General features: G+C 39.4%; 1 protein-coding gene across 1 annotated transcript in view; it reads right to left on the reverse strand.

Moving 5' to 3' along the window:
* RELN (reelin) overlaps positions 1–21,863 on the reverse strand; it is a 299,237-nt gene that overhangs the window by 89,965 nt on the left and 187,409 nt on the right. Inside the window, exons 12-20 of the mRNA XM_059817215.1 lie at positions 21,532–21,683; positions 18,384–18,496; positions 16,476–16,684; positions 13,377–13,505; positions 12,114–12,223; positions 9,068–9,134; positions 7,900–8,133; positions 7,170–7,331; positions 2,664–2,900 (exon numbers count right to left, since the gene is read on the reverse strand). Coding sequence (XP_059673198.1) covers positions 2,664–2,900; positions 7,170–7,331; positions 7,900–8,133; positions 9,068–9,134; positions 12,114–12,223; positions 13,377–13,505; positions 16,476–16,684; positions 18,384–18,496; positions 21,532–21,683 — 1,413 coding nt within the window. The remainder of the gene's footprint in view (positions 1–2,663; positions 2,901–7,169; positions 7,332–7,899; positions 8,134–9,067; positions 9,135–12,113; positions 12,224–13,376; positions 13,506–16,475; positions 16,685–18,383; positions 18,497–21,531; positions 21,684–21,863) is intronic.

Here is a 21,863-nt window from a genome sequence, read left to right on the forward strand (position 1 = left end):
TGATGGCCAAACACTCACGCCAGCCCCAGCTCTGCTTCCGTCAAAGGCAGGAGATGTTTATGTCTTTTTTACCTACTTCGTTAAATAATTCCTAAATGTATTAATATCTTTTAATTAAGTCAATTACTTGAAAGAAACTTTCTGCATGTTACAGAGTAATAATTAATCTAAAAGACAAAACATTTTATAAACACAGGTGAACTATCAAGCTGATGTAGGGCAACTGTAATATATTGCTCCATAAAGATAGTTCATTACGAGCCAGATTTACAGTGTTCCCCCAGGCTGCTCCAGGGACAGTGGGACACTCTATTGTCCATTACATTGAGTTAATGTCATAATCTGGCTGAAGACAGTTTATTTATATAATGCTATTTTATTTGTTTCCAGATGAATATTTTAAAAAGAAAAGTTTTATTGTCCTTATCAATACTTAAATGCATTTCAGCAAGTGGCTGTAAATATTCTATAACACTCCAGAACCATTTGGGTCAAAACCTTGTCTGTGTATGAGCATTTTGGAGAAGTAATGAATTAACGTACATCATCAAAAACTTCATTTAAAAAGTTGTTCTGGAGTACTTTCAGTATACTCAATACAGTTGCTGTAATAAAGTCTAAGAACCAATGTGAAACCAAATGTTGATGATTACAATCAAATAAGTGACTGTTCCCAATATAGACCATTATAAACAACTCAAAAATCACCTTTGCTCAAAACATATTTATATCAACAAACCTCTCTTTCCTAAACGTAGTCAGATATTGGAAAGAACAACCTCCCCTCTTCAAAAAAAATTAAAATCCCCCTTGTCAGTTTTCCCCCAATTTTAAGGATAAATATTTCAGATTCTGAGGCAGAAACGGAGGCCTAATAGACAACTAAAGGCAATTCAGTGAAAATGGGCCTTGGGATGACACCCTGTAAAATGATTTATAGCATATTTACCATAGTTCTATTAATGAAAAAGCAGTTGTCAGACTTTTCTCAAGAGGATGGTGTCAGTGGTACTGCAAACTCTGCTCATAGAAAGTCATGAGTTAGAAAATGAGAACCAAATGGACTCACAGCTGGGAAAAGCCAACAATAATTAATTTAACTAGCAGCCATTTGTACAGACTTTGTGCAAGTTTAAAAATTTCCCTTGAGAGAAACAAGGTCAGTGAAGGATAGAGTTCATGTCTTCCAGTGATAATGAAAAATACTCATACATAAATCGCAAGGAAATATTTCAAAGGCTTCGATTCTTTATTTGATGCATGGGAAGTTCAACATTTCTACTATGACCGAGCACTACAAACCCTAGACAATATATGGGATGGAGAATTTAGCTTAGCGTTTATTGTTTTGATTCTGATTTAGTCTCATAGGAGGGAAACAGAGGAACCTCTGCTATCTTAAATAACCTACTCCCCTCCCCATGATAAACTGGTCTTACAAGAAGAGAGGGAAAACAATGTCATTAAAGAGCTTTCATTCCAACTCTTTGATGAAGAAGATGCAAACAGTTTGAGCCCTAACATGTTGTTTCATTTTAATGAGCAGCGAGTTCCTTTCTTGTCCTTATTAAAGTGGTTAATGGTGCTTCTACTGCCTCATTATCACCGCTAGAACACATTCGGTGTTGTTCCTACTGCTAAGCCAACTCCTTTTAGTTTGACAGATGATCAGAAAGTCAAATCAGATTGCTCAGAGATACTTGTTAATAAAATTCCAACAGTGTTTCTCTGAGTGCCCATGGGGACACTAAGATTATTTATATTTTCTTGAGGTTTTCTATAATTACTGTGATTGTACTTTATCCAAATAAATTTATCTATGCCAATTAAAGCCATACTGGGGTTTATATGTTGATCAGACTAGCATGAAACTGTTATTTAGTTTTAATCAAAACATAGAGCTTAAATTGTGCTTCCCTTGTATTAATTCCAAATGTTACACTTACGTACTCCAGAATTTAATTTTTGTGAAGCAGGTTAACATTTTACTAAAAAAGCTTATTTTTACATGATCCTAACCAAATTTTCTTTTTCTTCATTTTTCACTTCTTCTTTTCTTGTGTTTTTTTGCTTTGGGGCAGGTGATGTTTTCTTGCTTTTGTTTCTAGATACACAGCACATTTTAGGCATAATTGCAATATGTCATAATGCTAATCACAGTGTAAATGACTAAATTGATATAACACCAGAGAAAATAACTACAAATGCCTAATGTCATTCTACCAACATTCTGCTGCCTTTCCTTTTTGGGGTGTAATCTAATGGCTATGTAAACAGATCTGAACATCACTTACAAAATATTCAGAGTCTGTACTTAACAGATTATTTCATAACCTGAATACCCATATTAACCTGACTGGATTTTAAGTGAATATTATGAAAATTTTCTAAATTGTTTCTATTAGGATATTCTTTAAATATTTTGTGGGGAAAGAATGCTACATTCAAGGTTCCCATCAAACATCTCTGTGCAATGGGGTGTAAAAACTTACTGCTAATTGCAATTCGATTGGCAACTGTATTTTTGTCCATAATGTGAGGATGAGACACGATTACTCTGAATAGCTGCCAGAAAGACTCATTTGCAGAAATCACTTGGATCTTAGCAGGATGAATGGACAAAGAAAACAAAAGTGGAACAGAAATGAATACGTGTTTCTCACCAAAGAGTCCAGTCATGTCCACAGTAAGGCTGAACGTTTCCCAGGTAGAATCCCAGAGACTGTGTGACTTCAACTAGGTTGGTAAAGTCCAGACTGATGCTATTGAAAAGCACAGAGGTCATGATGATTTCATCTATCGCCCACACATCTTCGCCTTGAGAAGAATGATAAGGTTGCCACCATCTGAACTGAATGCCAATCTGTCTTGCATCTTCAGGCAGCTCCACTGAAATTATTCTGGAAAACAAAACGAAATTATTATTGAAAGTTTTGCTGTTTGTAATAATTCCATGGGGATGTATTTCATGGTAATTCTTACTGACCGTAAAAATCATGGGTTAAATTCAGCCCACAAATACCTCAGCAACTACTGGTATAGCTTCTACCAGTGACAGGGAAAGGAGAACTGTTAGTTCTCTTGGTAGTCAATGTATTTATTGAAAGACAGCCATATGCAAAAGCCACCAAATTTGTAAATTTTGCTGCTACTGTGGAGCTCTCTGTAAATTTTACAGTTGCTTTTGCTTGCCAGAGGAAACCTGAATGCGCTCCATCTGAAACCCAGCTGTAGGCCAGGGGCTTAGACTGCCAAATCAGCTGACAAAGATTTATAAATTCCAGCTCCACTTTCTCAGACCCAGTGGATTTTATCCTGAAGAGATGCATCTTCTTAACATCTGTGCTTGTTTCTGCACAGCACTGATGTCATGCCTGTGTTGCTCTTGCCCTAGAAGAACCCATCCCTCTAAATTGCCATGTTCAAAGGGGAAAAGGTTCATGTTGTCAGACAGTGTGATTATGTGTAGTCTCTTACGGCACACACTTTTCTTCTGTATTTGCATAGAGAGGCAACTGGAGATGAGTCCCAAGCACTTCTCCTGGTATGCAAGGTCACCTGATTTGTCATGGCAGCTATGTCAACAAACCTCTAATTGACAAACTGCAAAGAAAATTAAGAGTAATATCTAATTTCCACGAGCAATTATCGTACACAGCAGCAGGGAGTATGCATTAATTTCCACAGCAACACCACCTTCTTGAAAGCTCCATAAATCACCAGGACCATGGTGCTCCACGCAGCACACGTGAGCTGTGAAACAGACTGGCAACAGGGACATTTGTCTCCATCGGTGTACAACTACTTGCTGGCAAAAGAGTTTTTGGCAAGCTCGTCATGTAGCTGATATTTTTCTTTCTCTCTTAGAGGAAATGTGGATAAAATGACAAATCAAGTGAACTGGAAACATCATTTTACACTTCAGCACCAAGTTTTCTTCAAATGTAAAGCTTTCTAAGCTGCCTAATGTAATATTTTGTTCTGTGTGTATGAAACAGTCTTGCGCCTGCAGCGCTTAGTGCAAAACCACACTCTTAAAAACGACTTGCTAAACTGTCCTTGTAAAGAGTAAATTTATAATACTGCTGTTGAACGTCACTTTGATTTTAAAGAAGAATACGTTAATCCATTAGCAAGAAAAAAACAAACAGCTTGGTTAAACAAGTGGGAAGCACTCAAAAAGTCCTAGCTGACATTTCTAGGAGCTGCTTTCTGCTGGTTGTAGGCTGGAGAGAACAGCATTGAGGGACAGACAGAGGTGATGGCTGCTGCGTCCCTGTGGCAAGGGACCAGCAGTGCACACACTTCATGTGTGGCGGATACATTTCTTTTGCTGCTCAAATAAACATGCTTGAACGACTTCATAACCTTCTAAGAGAAAGACCAAGCCCCATTACTCTCTGGCACATGAATAAACTACAAGGACTTTCCTTCAACCAAGGGCTCCCTAATAAGCAGCAACTCTATGACTTTTTGGGTCAATTTTTAAAGGCACAAATGACAGTAAATCACTATTGGTGCTAAAAGGCACCAATAGTTTTCTCTTCCATGGTTCAGTTGGGCGAACCTGAGGAAAGCCAGTACCCTGGCTAGGAGGAGCACCGCATCCAGCGTACGCTGTGAAGCACTTGGCACTTGTGTGAGTTAATGCTCCATTATAATCCTGGGCATATTTCTCTGCTGGTGGCTCTCTGATGCCTGTATCTTCCCTTTTAGTCTTAACTCTCTTGAACTCACCCATGTGGACACTAATTCTCACTGACAGTAATTTACAGAAAATCCTAAATCATGACATACACCACTGAAACACCTATTGGATGTTAAAATATTTAACACATGTTAAACTAAATTTCTCATCCTGGGGATTAAGCAAATACAATTTAAAAACCTTTGTGTAAACCACCATATATAGCACATACGTTAGTATGCAGAACCTGACTACATCTCCAGTTATAACAGCTTCTCCTGTCTGGCTTTGATTTGCTGCAGGTAGATGGAGAGGGAGGGAGATTCTTGCTAATGACTTTTCTGCTGCAGAAAAGAAAAGTGTTCCTACTAACATTACCAGCTACCATTAGATTTCTTAAAAACCAGCTGGGAGACCTTTGCTCTGATCTCATTCTTTCAAGCTATGCGCATACCTAATATCGAAAAGCCACTGCTGTTCTGCTCAGAAGAAAAATGCAGCTGTCAAATGTTAGCAGATTAAATGCACCTTTTCAGCAGAACATTAAATGTGTAATTATTTTTTGTATGACTGAAGATTAATTAAATTTCTGGATACAGATTGATTGCCAAACTTTGAAGCAGTCCATCTATGTTACCAAAAATGCTGATATTTTCAGACAACGTAATATGAAAAGGTGAAGCTTTCTTCATGTTCTTCATCATAATTATTGCCAGCATTATCTTCAGGTTTGTATGTCTATCATTCTTCTATCTACCCAGAGTGGAGTATACATATCCCATGGCAAAACCTTTCTAACCTGTTTATGTTGTGTTTAGGCCTTTGCCCTGCCATAACAACAGAAATTAAGTGTTTCATACTTAATCTCAAAAAGCAAAAAAGGTCTCTGGCATCAATATAATTTACTACATTTATATCTTAAACTTCATTAAAATCAGTCACCAAAATGTGTATTTTCCTTCTTGTTATAAAAATTTCATAGTGCTATATATTAAAAACCTTTAGGGAAATACAATTCCTACAGCTGTAATCTTGAATCTAAGAATTAGAAACAGGGCCATATAAAATATATATGTGACTATAATAAAGGACGGGAAAGGAAATTTTGAAGAAGGCTTACGAGCATTCCGTTTCATAGGATCCCTCCTTTGGAAACATTTAAAACTTCAAAACTTCAAAAACCACATGCATATACTTCTACCAAATACAGCTATTCCTCTCAGATTTTTGAGTATTTCTTATAGGTCCCAGGAAATATATTTAATGTCACAACTTTTATTCCATTAGAATATTCTTAAGCACCTTTTGTATATTGTAATTTTGTATTGAATTATTAACAAGATGAGGAAATATTTTTTTTTTTTAAATGAGCTGATCTGAGCTCAATATATATAAATAGTGAAAGTTATACGTAGCTAAAGTGACTTGTAGATGTATCTATAGTCCCACCCCTGGGGTTGACTCAGGCATTATCCTGGAACTGGATGGAGGGGTAGAGAAGAGGACACAGGGCAAAGCCACCCTTGGGCAGCAATGGACCAGCTGGGATGGGACCCACGATGCCACCGTCGGCCCTGCCTCTCGTGTGCTCCCTCGCAGAGCATCTCCTTTCATCAGGTTTTATTGGTTCTGCTGCAGCACCCTGTGAAGGCGGATGCTTCCAGGTTTGAGTGGGTTTGCACAGAGCCAGCACAGATTGTTCTGGGCTTGGGGTACAGGTGTGCTCGTGGAGACTCATGATTTTGCATGTGCTTTATTAAAACTGGTGGATGGTCTCACAAATGTAACAGTAAGTAATACCTTCTTCTCTAAGTACATCAGATACATTCCTCTCTAATCTGACACCAAACACAGAAGCTGCTAGACAAGATGAGTTCTTCGTTCAGCTTCTTCGTGATTTGCACAATTCCCAGGCACAGTCACTTGCAGGACCTCCCAGGGCACTGAGTCCAGCCCACAGGCACAGGCACAAAGTTGTGTAATCCCCTTCATAACGGGAGCAGGCGCAATTTACCTGCTGACCTGGAGAGACCCTTAGGGTCAGATTTTTGTCTCAGCTGTCCTGTGCTGCCTGCAAACTCCTAATCCCAGAGGGTGGTGTAGTGAAGGTATCTATGGCTTCAAAGCTACAAATTATGTTAATTTATCTTTACAAATGGCTGCTTCCATGGGAAGAGACATGCCCCTATTTCACACAAATACATTTCTTCCGGCTTATCCTGCACTGCCTCAGCTTGTTCAGTCACATCACCTGAGACTCGAATGTGATTAAATCCATGTGTTCATTTTTACAGAAGCAGGCAAAAATGGGAAATGCCCAGAACAGCTGCAAAATTTTAAGGAAAAGTGGTAACTTTCAGTGTGCAGTAAAAGGTCTTCACTCCGCACCTGTGTGCAGATGTACTTTCTGCATTGCAGTGACTTACCACCACCAGCATTAACTGCATGTAGATAACACTCCTCGTAATATTTATGCATATACCTTGGCTCGTGGTAGCTGAGGTAAGAATAGTGTTCCAGTAGTTTCCAGGTAATGCCGTTGTCGTAGGAGTAGTGCAGCAGCACTCCTTCCCCAGGCTGGTCGGGTGCTTTGCAGGTACTCAGCACTGACTTGCTGCCCAGGCGTAGCGTGAACTGCAGGAACCTGGATCGGAATTCCACAAATATTTATTGGGTACCATATGCATAATGGTTTTTGGTTTTTTTTTTCCTAACCAGCTTGTTTTCAGATCTTCTCAATCTAGACAAATTTTGATAAATATCAGTTATGGGGTTTTGTACGTGCAATTTGTTTTTACTGTCAAGTAACGCAATGTGGCACCTATAGTTAAAAAATGCCAATCATTACAGCATTTAATTATTTATTAGGCACTGAAGGGGAGGGAAGATAGTGGATGGATCTAATCAGCTGCCACAAGCTGTCAAATAAACACAACCTTATAAATAATTAATTAGCACTTGGCTTTGACACTCAGGTTTGATATTAACATTTCATATTTTCCATCCAAGCTGTACAATAACTTCCCTCCAGTCTGTTTTGGGCTCTGTTGTTTACAAAGCAGGAGGAAAGAAGGCAAGGCTATGAAATCACCATTAAAATATGGAACTTTTCCTCCTGCTAAAACAATCGGCTTAATAATGCACCAGGTTGTCACTGGAAGGGGAGGGGTTCCCAACTTTTTTGCCTCACGTTACTGCTCTCTCCCTCTTACCTGGACTGGGAGCTGTCAAGGAAGGAGGTGATAAGCTGGCGCCTTCCATCCTTGTTGAAGACCAGGGCCTTGCCGCTGGCCAGGACCCCGCAGCCAAAGCTGACCTCAGCCCCCCGAATGGAGTAAAAATTGTGGTAGGAGGAGAGGCGGGAGCTGGCGAAGCTCTCCGAGATGAACACAGGGAAGGTTTGTGACGCCATCTCACATGCCGGCCCTGAAAAGCCGGGGTCACACCTGCGGGGGAGGAAGATTGAACAGCATAATTAATGACTCGTCTTCTCCTGTGGTTGGTTAGCAAACCAACACAGTGGATGCTGTTGTTCATGAACTGAAGATGCCTACAAAGTCCCTCTCAAATCTAAGGACCAAGAACCTCTTTAAACTTTATTTAGGTATTGCATAGCCCATGGCTTTCTTTTAGCTAGTACTTACTTTTCCAATTTAAAAAACTCATAGTTATGAACACCCCACCAATCTACACATAACACACAATACAGAAATATTTTTATTTGTTTTTGGAACAAAAATACCGCCAAGGTAATTTACAGTTGTTCATATGTAAAATGATTAATTTGCTTTTATTATGTCAGATGTGATTACAAGAAATTGAGTAACAGAACAGAACGCCCTGTGGGTCAAGTTCTTGTTAATACCTAAAAAAACTTACACCAATATTTTGAATGACCTTACTGATTTTGAGTAAGTACCTTTACTTTTTAGGCTGGAACACTTTTAACAAGACAGACTTTCAGAAAAAGAGGGTGCTGACCTTCTGTCCTTGAGATCTGTTAGGCTATGGGATATTAGAACTATGAAAATTGTGATTCTTTCCCCAAATCTAATATAAAAGTGATACAGTCACAAATCACCTCTAAAACCAGTATAAAGCATGCATCACTGACATTTCAGTGTGCTCTGTAGCACATTTTGAGGTGAGCTGGAAGTTAGACTCTCTCCCAAATTTATAGAAAAAAAATTAAATATGCTGCTTTTTAGAAAGATTTATGTTTAGCTCTCCAGTGAGCTTTATGCATGCTGGGGGCTATGCTAGTTTTATATTTAGTCATCTCAAAAAGCAAGGACTGAAATGAAAATCACTTCAACTTTCAGATCATCAAGTGAACTATGTGACAGAAATTGGATACAAGTCTTGAATTATAACTCTTACTTGCAGCCGTTTCTAGTACACTGTCCTCGCCCTGAGCAGAATTTGAGGCAAGATGGACCAATATAAACTGCAGAGAAAAGAAATCAGTTAAATGTAGGGTTATGTTATATGATAAACAGAACATAATGAATACAGAAAAGTATACAGACCTGATCATACAGTTATTGTATTTATCTTAATCCCACTAGCTGGAAGAGGTCTACAAAAGGATAAAATGCATTTGCTTGTATCCTTCTGTAGAACTGAGTAATGGAATTTTGCTCTGTGTCAAGGATAGCCAGGGATAATTTCTTATTTAATGGGTAATGTCTATCTGTGGCTTGAGACACTAGTGATGTTTTAATTAATGTACCAGATTTTTCTAAGACTGTGAATGAGATCAGATGATTTGCTATGCATTGACCATTTTCTTGCCTTCCCTTTCCTTCATCTTATTTTGGAGATGTAATCCAACATATATATTAGTACATTCCAATAGCAGTCTTGTAGATTTTTAAAATGTATTGCTGCTTCCCTCATTGAAATCCACACAGTTAACTTCACTGGACTTTTTGGAATTAGAATCTGCCCTGAGATGTCTTAAGTAACTATTAAATATCATACACTTTCACTGATTCTTTCAAATGGAATAAAACTCCAAATGGTATGCACTCAAAAATACTCCAGACTTACTTTACTCTTTTACTTCATCTTCCTCCAGTGACTCCTAATCGACTCCTAATCCAATTGATATTTTGTGAAAAATGTGAAAGATGGAAAGATGAGCAAATCTCGGTATAACCTACATCTCATTGCACTACTATAAAGAAAAGCATTAATCTGGGTATAGACCAAATACATTAATCTGGGTCTAGCCCAAAGTGATAACTTGTGGGCAATGTTCTTTCAATACAATATGATAAACAGGCCTTAACCATGAATAGTGTCATATTTTCTGTTGAAGAATGCCTATTACCTGGAGTTATCCACTTGCATTGTGTCTTTTGGAATGTCGTCCAAATAGCCACCAATTTGAAATCATCCATAACGAACAGTACTTATTCCCTCTCTTAGTTTTATGATGTTGCTCATCAGAGCAGTGTGTCAGTACTCCCTGGCAGAGGCACTCTAAATCCCTGTTAGCTACGCCCTGTAACTAACTCCCCATCAGACTTCATGTGATTTCTAGATTTTCTCACTTTTCAGGGTGCAAAAATTCTGTTCTGTCTGTTTGATTTATTTGTCTCTTTCAAGGTCTTTTTGAGGGGGTGGTAAAAGTAGAAGGGTTAAAGATGTAATGGTGTCATTCAAAATGAAAAAAGCTTTATGAAAATTGGCAGTTTTCCAGTGTTTCTAAAAGATGGCCAGCTTCCAGATTTCGTTTAAAACTTAATTCACATAAGAAACAGTTGTGAAGCTAAAAGTCAGAGTGCTGAACTCTTGAAAATCTTCCTCTCTTCAAGAATTTGAGTGGCTTGCCAGTATTTGTAAGTTTTTCCCTTCAATACCGAAGTGCAAAGCTTCAGTTCCACTAGTATCTAGCAAAGGAGGCATTTTTAAGACTTGATTCCCATGTCACGGTGCTACACCTCAAACAAATTTCAGAGCAGGCAGTTTTTAGGCATATGGTTGGTAAAATTGCTTTTGAGATGGTACAGAGTGGAGCATGCAGCATCCTTTGATGAAATTGTATTTAGTTGTACAAGCAAAGGTAGTGCAGATATATGAATTGTCCCTTAATTTTAGAAATCTTGTTGTTTTGTCCTGTTGTAAAGAATTTGGATCCTTGCATGGATTTTATCTTACTCTTGTTTCTGTGAACTTTTGTGAGCATCTCCAACACTGACAGTCTGCATTTTGTTAGGTAGCAACTCATCTTTGCAGATACTCACAGGCATCTTCTTATGTATATATAACTAAATTTTCCCTTCATTTTACTTTGTTTTCGATGTAAATCATCATCTCTAAAGACAAGCATGAATACTCTATCCAGAATGTCATGATGATGCTACTTCCCATCAATGTGATTAAGAGAACAATTTTCATTACTTTTTGTGAAAAACTTTCATTTGTAGCATTACATTATCAAAGCAGCTTCAAGAATTTTCTTTTCAAAACTAGACAGTAGTCTGTTTTAAGAATTTTGCAAAATGTAACTATTTACAATTCCAAGGCTCCATATCAAGCCTTACTAAGAATCACTACAAAATTTCACAGGCTGTTGTACATCACTGTAAATCTTTAAATTACATGCTTCATAAATCTAACAAAACAAATTTTGGATGTAGCTTACCTAGTCCCAAAACACCTAAGGCTAATGAGCAAAGCTAAAAAAATTGCACCTTCTCATAGTTAGTCCTTTCAATAATACTTATTTCTGCATTTCACACCGTGTATCTACTTTATCCTCTTTTCCTAAATATTTTTTTCTGTGCTATAAAATTTTTCCTTTCAAGACTGGCCCCAGTTATCCTCTGCACTAAGTTTCATAATTATATGAGTCAATATAAGCTCCTCCCAGTTCTTCACATCCATTTAAAGAACAGGTAGGTGAAAAATAATTTCCTAAAAGAAGAATGGTTCCCTGAAACAGATGGTACTTTCCCCCTGAAGATATTGTAAACAATGTAAAAGCTTTGTCAGTGTTTGGTAGCAGCTTTGCTTTATGAAGGTCTTCTATGTCCAGAAGGAAAAATACATCCCAGATGCTGTAAATGTCACTTAGGCTGGTGCAGTACATATCCTTAATAGCGCAGTGTAGTATCTGTTTATGTGATAAGGACTAAGCAGTCAGAAGAAATGTTATATTAAGCCCTTGCCACCAATATCTTTTCCTGAAAAGCATTCAATTAAAAGAAAAAAAAAAGGGTAATCTACTAGGCTATTGTCTTTTCAAACGACAGAATTCCCCTCTAGCTTCAAAATCCACTTGTTACCAAGTGCAGATATGAAGAAAAGGAATTTAACAAACTGAAAATCCTTTGACCTGTGAATCTGGAAAATACGTTTACTTGGAGCAGCATATAAAAATTTACTTTTCTGATGTATCATGGATAAGAATACTAACTATTATCGATTGCCCACATATTTCCAAGGATTGGTCCCGTTTGTCTCCATCGAATCCTGGTGTCACTTGTTAATGCCGCATTGGGAAGGGGAATAGTTATTCGGTTCCACCTGAAATACATATAATACAAATACTAACATTTTACACTGATAGTTGTTAAGCAACTCTATGTTTTGCAAATGTGTTTACTTATACTGGAAGCTTTGTGAGAATTTTTAATTCTAAAATGTGCTCAAATGAAGCAGTGAAGTTACTGCAGCTTTTGAAGATTTAAAAGAAAAAAAAAGAACATGGCCCATGATACTTTCATATAATATATGAATGTTAATTATTCCGTTATAAAACCCAGACATTTTTTTCCCTGTATGAATGCAAGTAGTCAGCAAAGATCTTAAACTGCTTCACTATAGCAACTCCTCCATCACAGTGAATTTCTCTAAATTGCATACTGCGTTAAACCGTTCAGTATGACTGAGCTCTGTTTGGGGGAAACCCTTGGGGGTAAGAAGAGGGGCACAGAGGACTTGGCCTGCTGTGGTCTGGGCCATCATTCTCCTGTCATCCACAGTGGCTACACTTCCTACACACACTGGGGGTAATGGTTTCTATGAAAATGGTATAGAAGTGGGGGTCGCCAGATCTAGCAATGCTTCAACTACACTCTCTTCTCATGGTCATACCTGCTGCTCTGAAATGCCTGTGGAAGCTGGGATACAGAGGGATACAGAGTCATGGGATTTGCGCTATGGAACAAGATGTCACAGTTCATTTTATGGTCAGAACAATACTGAAAAGTCTTAATAAAGAGAAGGGTTGATATAAGAAAGTGGCACTAACAACCATCTCCATCTGCAGAAGTACAGAGGATGTGCTTCATTGTAACCCAGTATTGGGATTCCAAGTGAGTAAAGGTGTCTGAGGATGTAAATATTTGACTGATGGTTCCTCTGACTAAGAAGAAAACTTCTGTGGCTTTGACAAGGTATAACTTTTCTTTTAATTACCAGCATGCTGTCCACAGGTTTTTTTTTGTAATTTATCTTTAGCATCAGAAAAATAATATTATACCACAGAAGCAGCCCCATATATTTCAAATTTCATTACTGGGCAGCCAGGGAGACCAGAACACTTCTTCCTTGCTGTCCTCAGCTAGTAAAAAATGAAAGATGACACGGGGTTGCGTGCTTTGCTGCTTTCTTCCGTCACCTATAATTCACTTCTCTAATCTTGCATCTCAGTTAGCTTTGCAGAGAACACTCTCACCCGCTGTAATTTTCAGAGGCATAGACGGTGCTGTGGGGGAGGTGAGGCCCAGCACATATCTCAGGCAAACACTCGGTGTGGAGCAGGGACCAAGAGCGACCATGGTTGGTTGAAAACTCCAAGCTCACGCTGAAAACACAGTGAAGGAAAGAAAGGAGATGCTGATGCTGAAATGTGAGATAATTTCAAGCAGACTTTGAATAAAAAAATCCTGAAAATACAAACATGAAACAATTCTGTGTTTAAAAACCAAAAGGGTAGCTTATAGACTGCGCATTGTCTAAACACCTAGTCCTTGTTTGGCCACCATCTAGCTGGTGTTTTTATGCTGCTGCTGTTAAATGAGCTGATGGTACTCTTATATTTCAGCTAGGAATGGTTTCAAAAATAATAAGGAGAAAACTTGGATTCATCAGAGCTAGACAGCATCATGGGAGCACAGGACACTTATAACTGCCAGCTGCTAACCATTGTATCTTCAGAAGGTAGTAAAAAACCACTAGTTATTCATGCACTGGCTGGCTCTTCCCTTCCGTTGCCAACAAGTATTAACTTCATTGGACTCCTCAGTCATCTGCCTCCTCCACCCATCGTGCCTAGAAGCCGATCAGAAAAGCACTATGGGACAGTGAAAACGGCCAGCCCCGACCGAGGACTGCAGAGGGTGGAGTAGTCCTGGGGAAGGGCACCCTTCAGAGAGCCTCCCTAGCAGGCAGAGCCCCTGGGAGCTGTGGGAGCCTCTGTGCTGCCCAGCCATAGTGGTCTTTGGAGGCTTCCTCCCACCTCACAGAGCCTGGAGTGCTCAGTCGTGAATTTTGTGAGTCATAGGGACATAACCGTATGCAAAAACGCCAGATTGGCCAGGAAAAAGGCTGCTGTTCTCTGGTTTCAGTGACTAGCAGTAAACAAAACCATCCATGTGCAGATAGTGACATTAGAGAACTAGAAAATCTATGAAACCATCCACTGAGTCTACGACAACGAGTTATTAAACCCATTCTTCCAAAGGTTCATTCAAAAGTTCAGTTTTCTAAAAGCTATTACTAGAATTTTTTCCATCCTTGTTTCACTGCATATTTAAAAAAACATTCTTTACAATCTAGGAGTGTAAGGAAATGCTTAGATCATTTATGTTCTGAGGACCATGAAAAAGTAATATAGAAAGTGCTTTATTTATTAAGGATTTAGTATTTTACTGAAATACTCTTGTAATTTCCTCCATATCATTAGCTTGTAATATTCTGTTTTATTTTAAGTAATGTCAATGGAACATTATAAAAGTCATAATTCATCACCTCAATACTAAATTATTGGATTATAACTTTTCCTTTTCATTATATTTTGCTGACAATATTACTTTATGTAAATGTACCATCACTGTGATATTGTACGTGTATATTAAAACAGTTTATGGAGGTTTTGACTAATTTATTTCAGATTTAACTGTACTGATACCTTGGAGGGTCATATTTACTGCATATATTCAGTGTGAGTCTCTCACATTTGCAGTAATGAAAGCATTTTGAATAATGCTGTAGACCAGGAGATGGGAAATGCTGCTGTATTTGGGAAATACAAATAGGCATAATGGGGACCTACTGCTTCTTTTGTTATGAAGAAGTTCACTTCTGCTTCAGAAATAGTTTACGTGAAGGAAGAATATTAATCTTTCAAAATATATACTAACCCCCATCAGATAACAGACTGAGACAGAGACTTTATATAACACATCTTTACAGGCCAGGAGTGTTTACAGGCAAAGTTTTCACTTTCCATGTAGAAGAATGTTGCCGCCTTTCCTTCCTATTAAATATAATTGCAATGCCTTGATTTTTGCTGCCCCTTGAATTCTGCTGCCCTGCATGGCTGCGAGGACTGTCAATGCTAATGCAGCTCTTTCTGGCTAGAAGCAGATGCCACAGGAAATGGATGTGAAAGCATTTACAGTCTCTTACTTTAAACTCTTGATTCTGGAAAAATATAAAGTAAGTTAATCCTCATAAAATATCAGGATAAACAATCTCACATGTACATAAGGGAAGAGGGAGAGTGGACAGTTTGATTTTGGGTCCCCTATTTAAAGAAGGATGTTAAGAAACTGGAGAGCTGGAGCAGAGGATGACCAAGATGTCCATGGCCTTGAGCACCGAGCTAGGAGGAGCTGGGGAGCTGGCTTGCTCAGCCTAGTGAGGAGGGGTGAGCTACAGCAGCCTCTGACGGTGCAGAGGGCACTCACAAGGGAGGCAGAGCCGAACTCTCCTCAGTACTGGCAGGCACAGTAGAAAGGGCAATGGCAGTAAAGACATGGCTTCAGAGTTTTGGACTGGACGATGGGAAACACTTCTTCCCTTCAGCAGGTCACCCAGAGAGGTAGCACAATGTCCATCCATGGAGGTTTTCAAGTCATGGATAGTCATAGCCGTGGCTAACCTGACATATGCTGACTTATGCTGACCTTGCAGCAGCAGGTTTCACTAGATGACTGATGAACATCCCTTCCAACCAACATTTCTAATATTCTACAAAATATGGGGCAGCAAATGACTCCCTGCTTTCCCTTTCCCTCCCCCTTAACTCCGTGGAAAAAATAATGTTGAACATCCCAACGAAGCGAAGCCAGCAATAGAGTTCTGTGGTCAGTGTACAGGCAGTGAGGTCCTCATGCTGATGGTCTTCAAGATGAGGGTCATTTATCTTACAAGAATTAGATATGCTTGTGGCATCAGTAATCTCTGGGAGGTCAGTAGGGCAGGTTTCTGCCTCTGCCTTTAATACTTTCCCCCTTACACACTATTAAGAGGTAAATCTCATATCCGTTAGAAACAGGAGCAAAAGTCATGAGCATATTTTAGAATAACAGACTAAGAAAAGCAAGTTTTGACCCAGAAAGCTATTTAATAGACACCTTATTGCATATGAGGTATATACACCTGGGCCTGTGGAGATCAGGAGAAATATTAGCTTTTGAGCAGCTTATATTTGTCATTATTAATTGGCTTTGTTCCTTCTGAGGAAAAAAATTCAAATACTCATACAGATGCTATAAACCAAAATGTGCTAGAAATCTGATAATCAAAAGAGAAATCTCGCCTGTTGTACCTGTTACCAGGTTGATAAGTTCCACAACCCAAATTGATGGAAAATTGGATCATGTGAGTCACCGTGGAAGGGAGCACTGGAAGGACGTGGAAGTAATCCACAGCCCAGACATTCCTATTGTGGCCTTGGTGACTCTTTTGCTTCAGGCAAAACTTGGTTGCCGGAGTCTGCAGGTCCGGACTAATGACAACAGAAACCAAAGATGGAACCTTTAAAAGAAATTAAATCAGGCTTAAATAAACCAAATAATACTAAAAATGTCACAAGGTACTATTTAAAATAGAAAAGCAACTTCAAATGTGCTGAACCAAACATGCACTTTTCTCTCTCCTTGCTTCATTTCTGTTAACTTTTTTTAGCCACCTTTTTCCACAGAAGATCCCAAATAAAAACATTTTATATTATGTGCAAAGCCATTAACACTCTGGATACAAGTGCTGCTTACCACCTTAGTGGGATCGTTTTCTTTGGTTGTAAGGACACTGTAGAAAAGACTGTACCTTCTGTGTTCTGAAAATACTAGCTTATTTTATCAGTGCTCAGTTGGTAATGGAAGATGATATTTGTGCTGCAGCCTTTCAGCTCACAGAAGCAAACGCAGGGTAATGGCATGTCTAGTCTGAATACGTGAGAATGGAGTAACAGCATGAGTTCACAGGCGTATGTAGGGAGGATGTTATGTTGTGGAAATAAATGAAAGCACTGCTTTACGAAGCTTAGCCTTTGTCCTAAAGCAACGCAATTAGACCTTTATTATGTCAAAAGAGGATGTCAGCTTTAAAACTGCTTGTTTTAAAAAAAACTCCACAATGAAGTCAGTGTAATTTCTGATCCTATCTCTCCCCGAGTTCCCCAATTAATTTTTTATTATTTTACAATTACAGTTTCCTTAGTTTTAAAAAAGTTCTATTCCATCTTTCACACAGAATCAGGCGAGGAGGGAAGCCACGCACAATGAAACAATGCAAGTGACTCACTAAACCCAGGCCAAACCCTACTGTAAACATTCCTTCTCTGAATGCTAAAGTTACAGTGAAAATGCACACAGACCTGTGCTTGAAATCAGCTGCATCTTTATCACCAAATTTCCTACATACTGTATAGGCATACTGAACTTCACTCTCTAGTGCATCCATGTGTATATGTATTACATATCAATTTTTGCTATCTTTTTTACAGCAGCAGAGTAAGGACACCTCAGGGTTTGCTTACTCAGGACAGATGTGGTCTAAGTGCTTCCTTGCCCTAGACGGGAAGGATCCTGACAGCAAGCTCGAGGTCCTTATTGTCCTGCCTGGGTGGAAGGAGGCTGCACTAACAGCAGAGAAGCTGCCTGCGCACACTGCCAGCAGCGGGATCCTATGACTGAGTTTATACCCGCATCACTGCAGACCCTCTGAGAGGGCACACAACTGTATTTAACATGGAAATAAAAAGTGTAAAATGTGAAATTTCCTGCACCAGGCACAGGAAAGACATCCAGGCATTTCCCAGTCACTCTCCTCCCAGCCACTGATCTCACCATGACTGACCCTCTCAGGATGTAGCTCCTGAGTATCACACCACAGCTAGCAGGAGCTTGGCTGGAGACAGGAGTAATTATTTGTCAGGAAGTGTTATCACCAAAGTTTTCAGCTGATGGCTGAAAATTTTTGCCCATTGCCCATTTGCCTGTTATCTTAGCACTAGCCAACACCGCAGTCCTGCTCTGGAGTGGAGTAATCAGCAATAACTGCAGAGCCGTGTCGCAAAGGCACCCTATCATTGTGAGGTCCACACGTGAGTTATGTGCTTGGGAGGATCATGTTTGACTGCCCCTATGGAATGCAGCATACAACATGGTTGTAATGGCTTAAAAATAGATTGATCTATCCATCACATCCACGTACTTTGTTTAAGACTATTTACCTTGTAAGCAGCATAGGTCAGGGTATCAAGAGGTATGTGTTCTCTCCTGCCTTCAATCTTGGCATAAAGTATGACATCATTTTCATGGGATTCTCCAGAATCACAAGTTCCCCCTGTACAACACATATTTGAGGGAGAAAAAAATTAATTGAAGCCCTTGTTATTGGAAAGTGGAATCATATTATGCAGCCATAATTACAAAAATAATTACAACCATATGCTATTTAACTTAGGATATGAAACAAAAGAACACCAGCCCTAAGGACACAACGTATAAGAACTATTTGATCAGATACACCATGCCAGAGATCAAGGGGGTTGACAATTACGAAAACGTCAAGTAACTCTCTTAATCAGCTTATCAAAACAATTTTAATAGAAACTGCTGTGCCCAAAGCGATACTTCTATCTGTATGCTTTAAGCCCTCTTTACGTAGAAATTCTCTGCTTTTTGCGTTCTCGTCAGTAAACTGGTTTTTAATACTCACACTCCGTGCAGCCACACACATGGTATGTGAGGACCTCTTAAATACTTCTCAGCTGATAGTTTGGCAGCTGAGAATTTGCTCTTAGTAGGAAATGAAGAAGCCTGCTGCGTACTTTTTTTGTTGTGCTGCTGCTTCTACTATCTACACCATATCCTAAAAAGGATGGATGGAGTCTATTGTATCACACAAAACGTGTGTCACGGTTGCCTCACTGGAATGGGGCAGCATTTGAAATACCTTTGCATTGGTAGAACCCAAAACACTTATTAACCTTCTCCGAGACAGCAGACGTATTGGCAAATTTGAGCATTAAATTCTGCGTTATAGTTACAAGATGGACATCATCATACTAGTTTGGTGTTCTGGAAAAAAGTTTTCAAAACACAATATCTGTAATTGAAACAGGAAACATCACTTCCCTGTACACTATGGGTATTGCAGATATTTTTAAAAAAACAAAACAAAACAGGAAAAAACAGGATGAGGAAGCTTCCTTGAAAAGTCTGTAAAGTAGAAGGGTTGCATATATGAAACACTTCCCCTGCTATTTTCACTACAGATGGCCAGTTCTTGGAATGGAATTGGCAAAGCGGTCCAGAGAGCTAGGCAAGATGTGCATCTTTGATGTGTATTATACGGTAATAAGGAACATCCACGTGTCCTTTCAAATCCTCTGCTTGCTCGAATGTTTAAACTATTATTTATTTAATTTACAAGTACATACAGAATACATTTTTCAAGTGATATCCCACTATCCTCTGTGCTTGCATGTGCTGACAACTTCTCCCCTAAGTTCAGAAGGTTGAGCAAACTTCTTTCCTGTTTGCCTTGCAGGTGTTGTAATGCTTGGAAGAACTGGGAAAAAGCATCCTCTTTTTCCTGTGCTTTATTGGTAATTCATGTAACACAGACAAGATGTGCGACAATTTAGGACAACAACATGAGGTCTTCCACTCATTACATAAAGGGTGTTTTTTCTTGTTGATTCAGAAGGTTGCTTGTGGAGGTCACAAGTTTAGTCTCTGCTTCCTCCTTTATTATTCTATTATTCTCTACGTTTAAGCAAAACCCCTCACCTCCTCTAAAACTGGTGTTGAAAGAATAACCTCATGCAATTTCCTTTATGTGCAAAATAAAAGTTCTGGAAAAACAGTGTGAGGTACTGAATGATAACCACCATGTTCATAGGGATTTTGGTCTGTTGCAAGACCAAACTAATGCAGTTGCACAGACAACAGTGGGGAGGGGAAGTGGCAGGACAGGTTTGTTCTCGGCTGCTTTCTTAGCCCTGGTAAATCACTGAGGCTGCACTTTGTTCCAGAAGGGGAGGTCCACAGATGATGCTAACACCACATTAGTGCTTTTCACTAGGGATGCCACATGTAGGCCATACCTTCTCCAAGACTGTAGCACACTATAGCACACTCTGTGTGAATCTCACCCTGGTCCAATACATTAGCAGAGGAAAATGTTTGTGAATATAACAAGAGCTTTTGAGCAGAAACTATTCTGTGGGTTCAGGCAGGTAAGGCTGACCCACCTCTGTGCTACTTCTATCTCATCCTTGGGTGCAACTCTGTTCACTCTGATGGATTAACACCAAGGTCCACATGGATATGACTGCGGGAAGATATGACAGGTACCTGTAAAATCCCCTATGGTGTGGTGAGGATGGCAAAGATATGACCATCTCTTCTAATATAAGAAGTAAGGGGCATCAAATGAAATTAGAAAGTACAAGACAAGATACTTCTTCACATGAAGAATTGTTTAACTATGGAGTGGCTACAGGGTCTTGTGGGCACAACAGGTAAGTTCAGTTGATAAAAAACTAGTACCAAGGATAATTTTAGATACTGTTGGGGGACTTGCCTGACCTACCTGCTGCTGCAGCAGGCTGTGCCTCTCCCACAAATCCTGGCTTATATCTGACAGCCTTGTGCTGATATCTCAGATATACTTGGAAACCTCAAGTGGCAACAAAAACCTGTGCTTGTGTAATGAATCTTGCCTGAGGACTGAACAAGAGTGAACCCACACCTATGTGTGCACCAGACACTTAAGCTTCCTTTATACGAAGGGAGATCCAACCCATGCAGTCAGTGGAGTCCAGGGAGCTGCTCAGCTGGTCTAGCACAGATGTCTCATGGTGAGCTGAATGGGTTTTTCCAGCAACGGTGCTGACCACATCTCTTCTAACTATAAAGGAAGTTTAGACACTGACCTTACATGGACACACCTTCATGTAACTTTTATGTTAAACCGTTTTAACCTGGAGCTAAATGTTTGTATCAGCCAAAAAAAAAAAAAAAAAAAAAAAGGCTGGATAAATCCATGGAAGAAACATCCACCAAGGGCTACTAAACTCAGAATGACCTGTCTGGTTCAGAAAGATTTTCATCTGCAAGTCAGTGCCATCTGGGAGCATATTTCTGGGAGGCCTATTTATGTGCCCACCATGTTTGTACACCTGTGTGGGCATCCAGAAAGGCGGACTCTTGGTCTGACCGAGAGTGGTCAGTCTCACATCCTCATGGGTATCACAGTCATGAATCAGAGCTATCCTCTTCTGAGGAGTATTTAAAATAGTTTCATGCACACCATGCAATTTAAATCTCACATGCTCCACATGTTGTATTACATTAGGAATATATACTCACCCATACTGAAATAAAATCTTAAGTTCCCATAACCTGTAGTGTCCATGTATGGAGTGCATATTTTTCTTTCTCCATCTCTGAGAAATACCATGGCTGAGCCAGATTCCAGCGTCCCACATTCAGTACCAATGACGGCTCCAAATATGTCCCACCTGGAGAGGTCAACAGCGGGCAAAGAATGTGCAGAGGCACGTTACTGATAAACTTGTACATAACATGTTCTAGGAGTTCATTTGTACATACAAAAGTAGCTGCTGCTACTCTTAGAGGACAACAAAATGCAGTTTTTCAAATATGTTCCTATGACTTTACTTACGTATTCAGTACTAGTT

Source organism: Gavia stellata, chromosome 4 (assembly GCF_030936135.1).
Source record: "Gavia stellata isolate bGavSte3 chromosome 4, bGavSte3.hap2, whole genome shotgun sequence".
Lineage (NCBI taxonomy): Eukaryota > Metazoa > Chordata > Aves > Gaviiformes > Gaviidae > Gavia > Gavia stellata.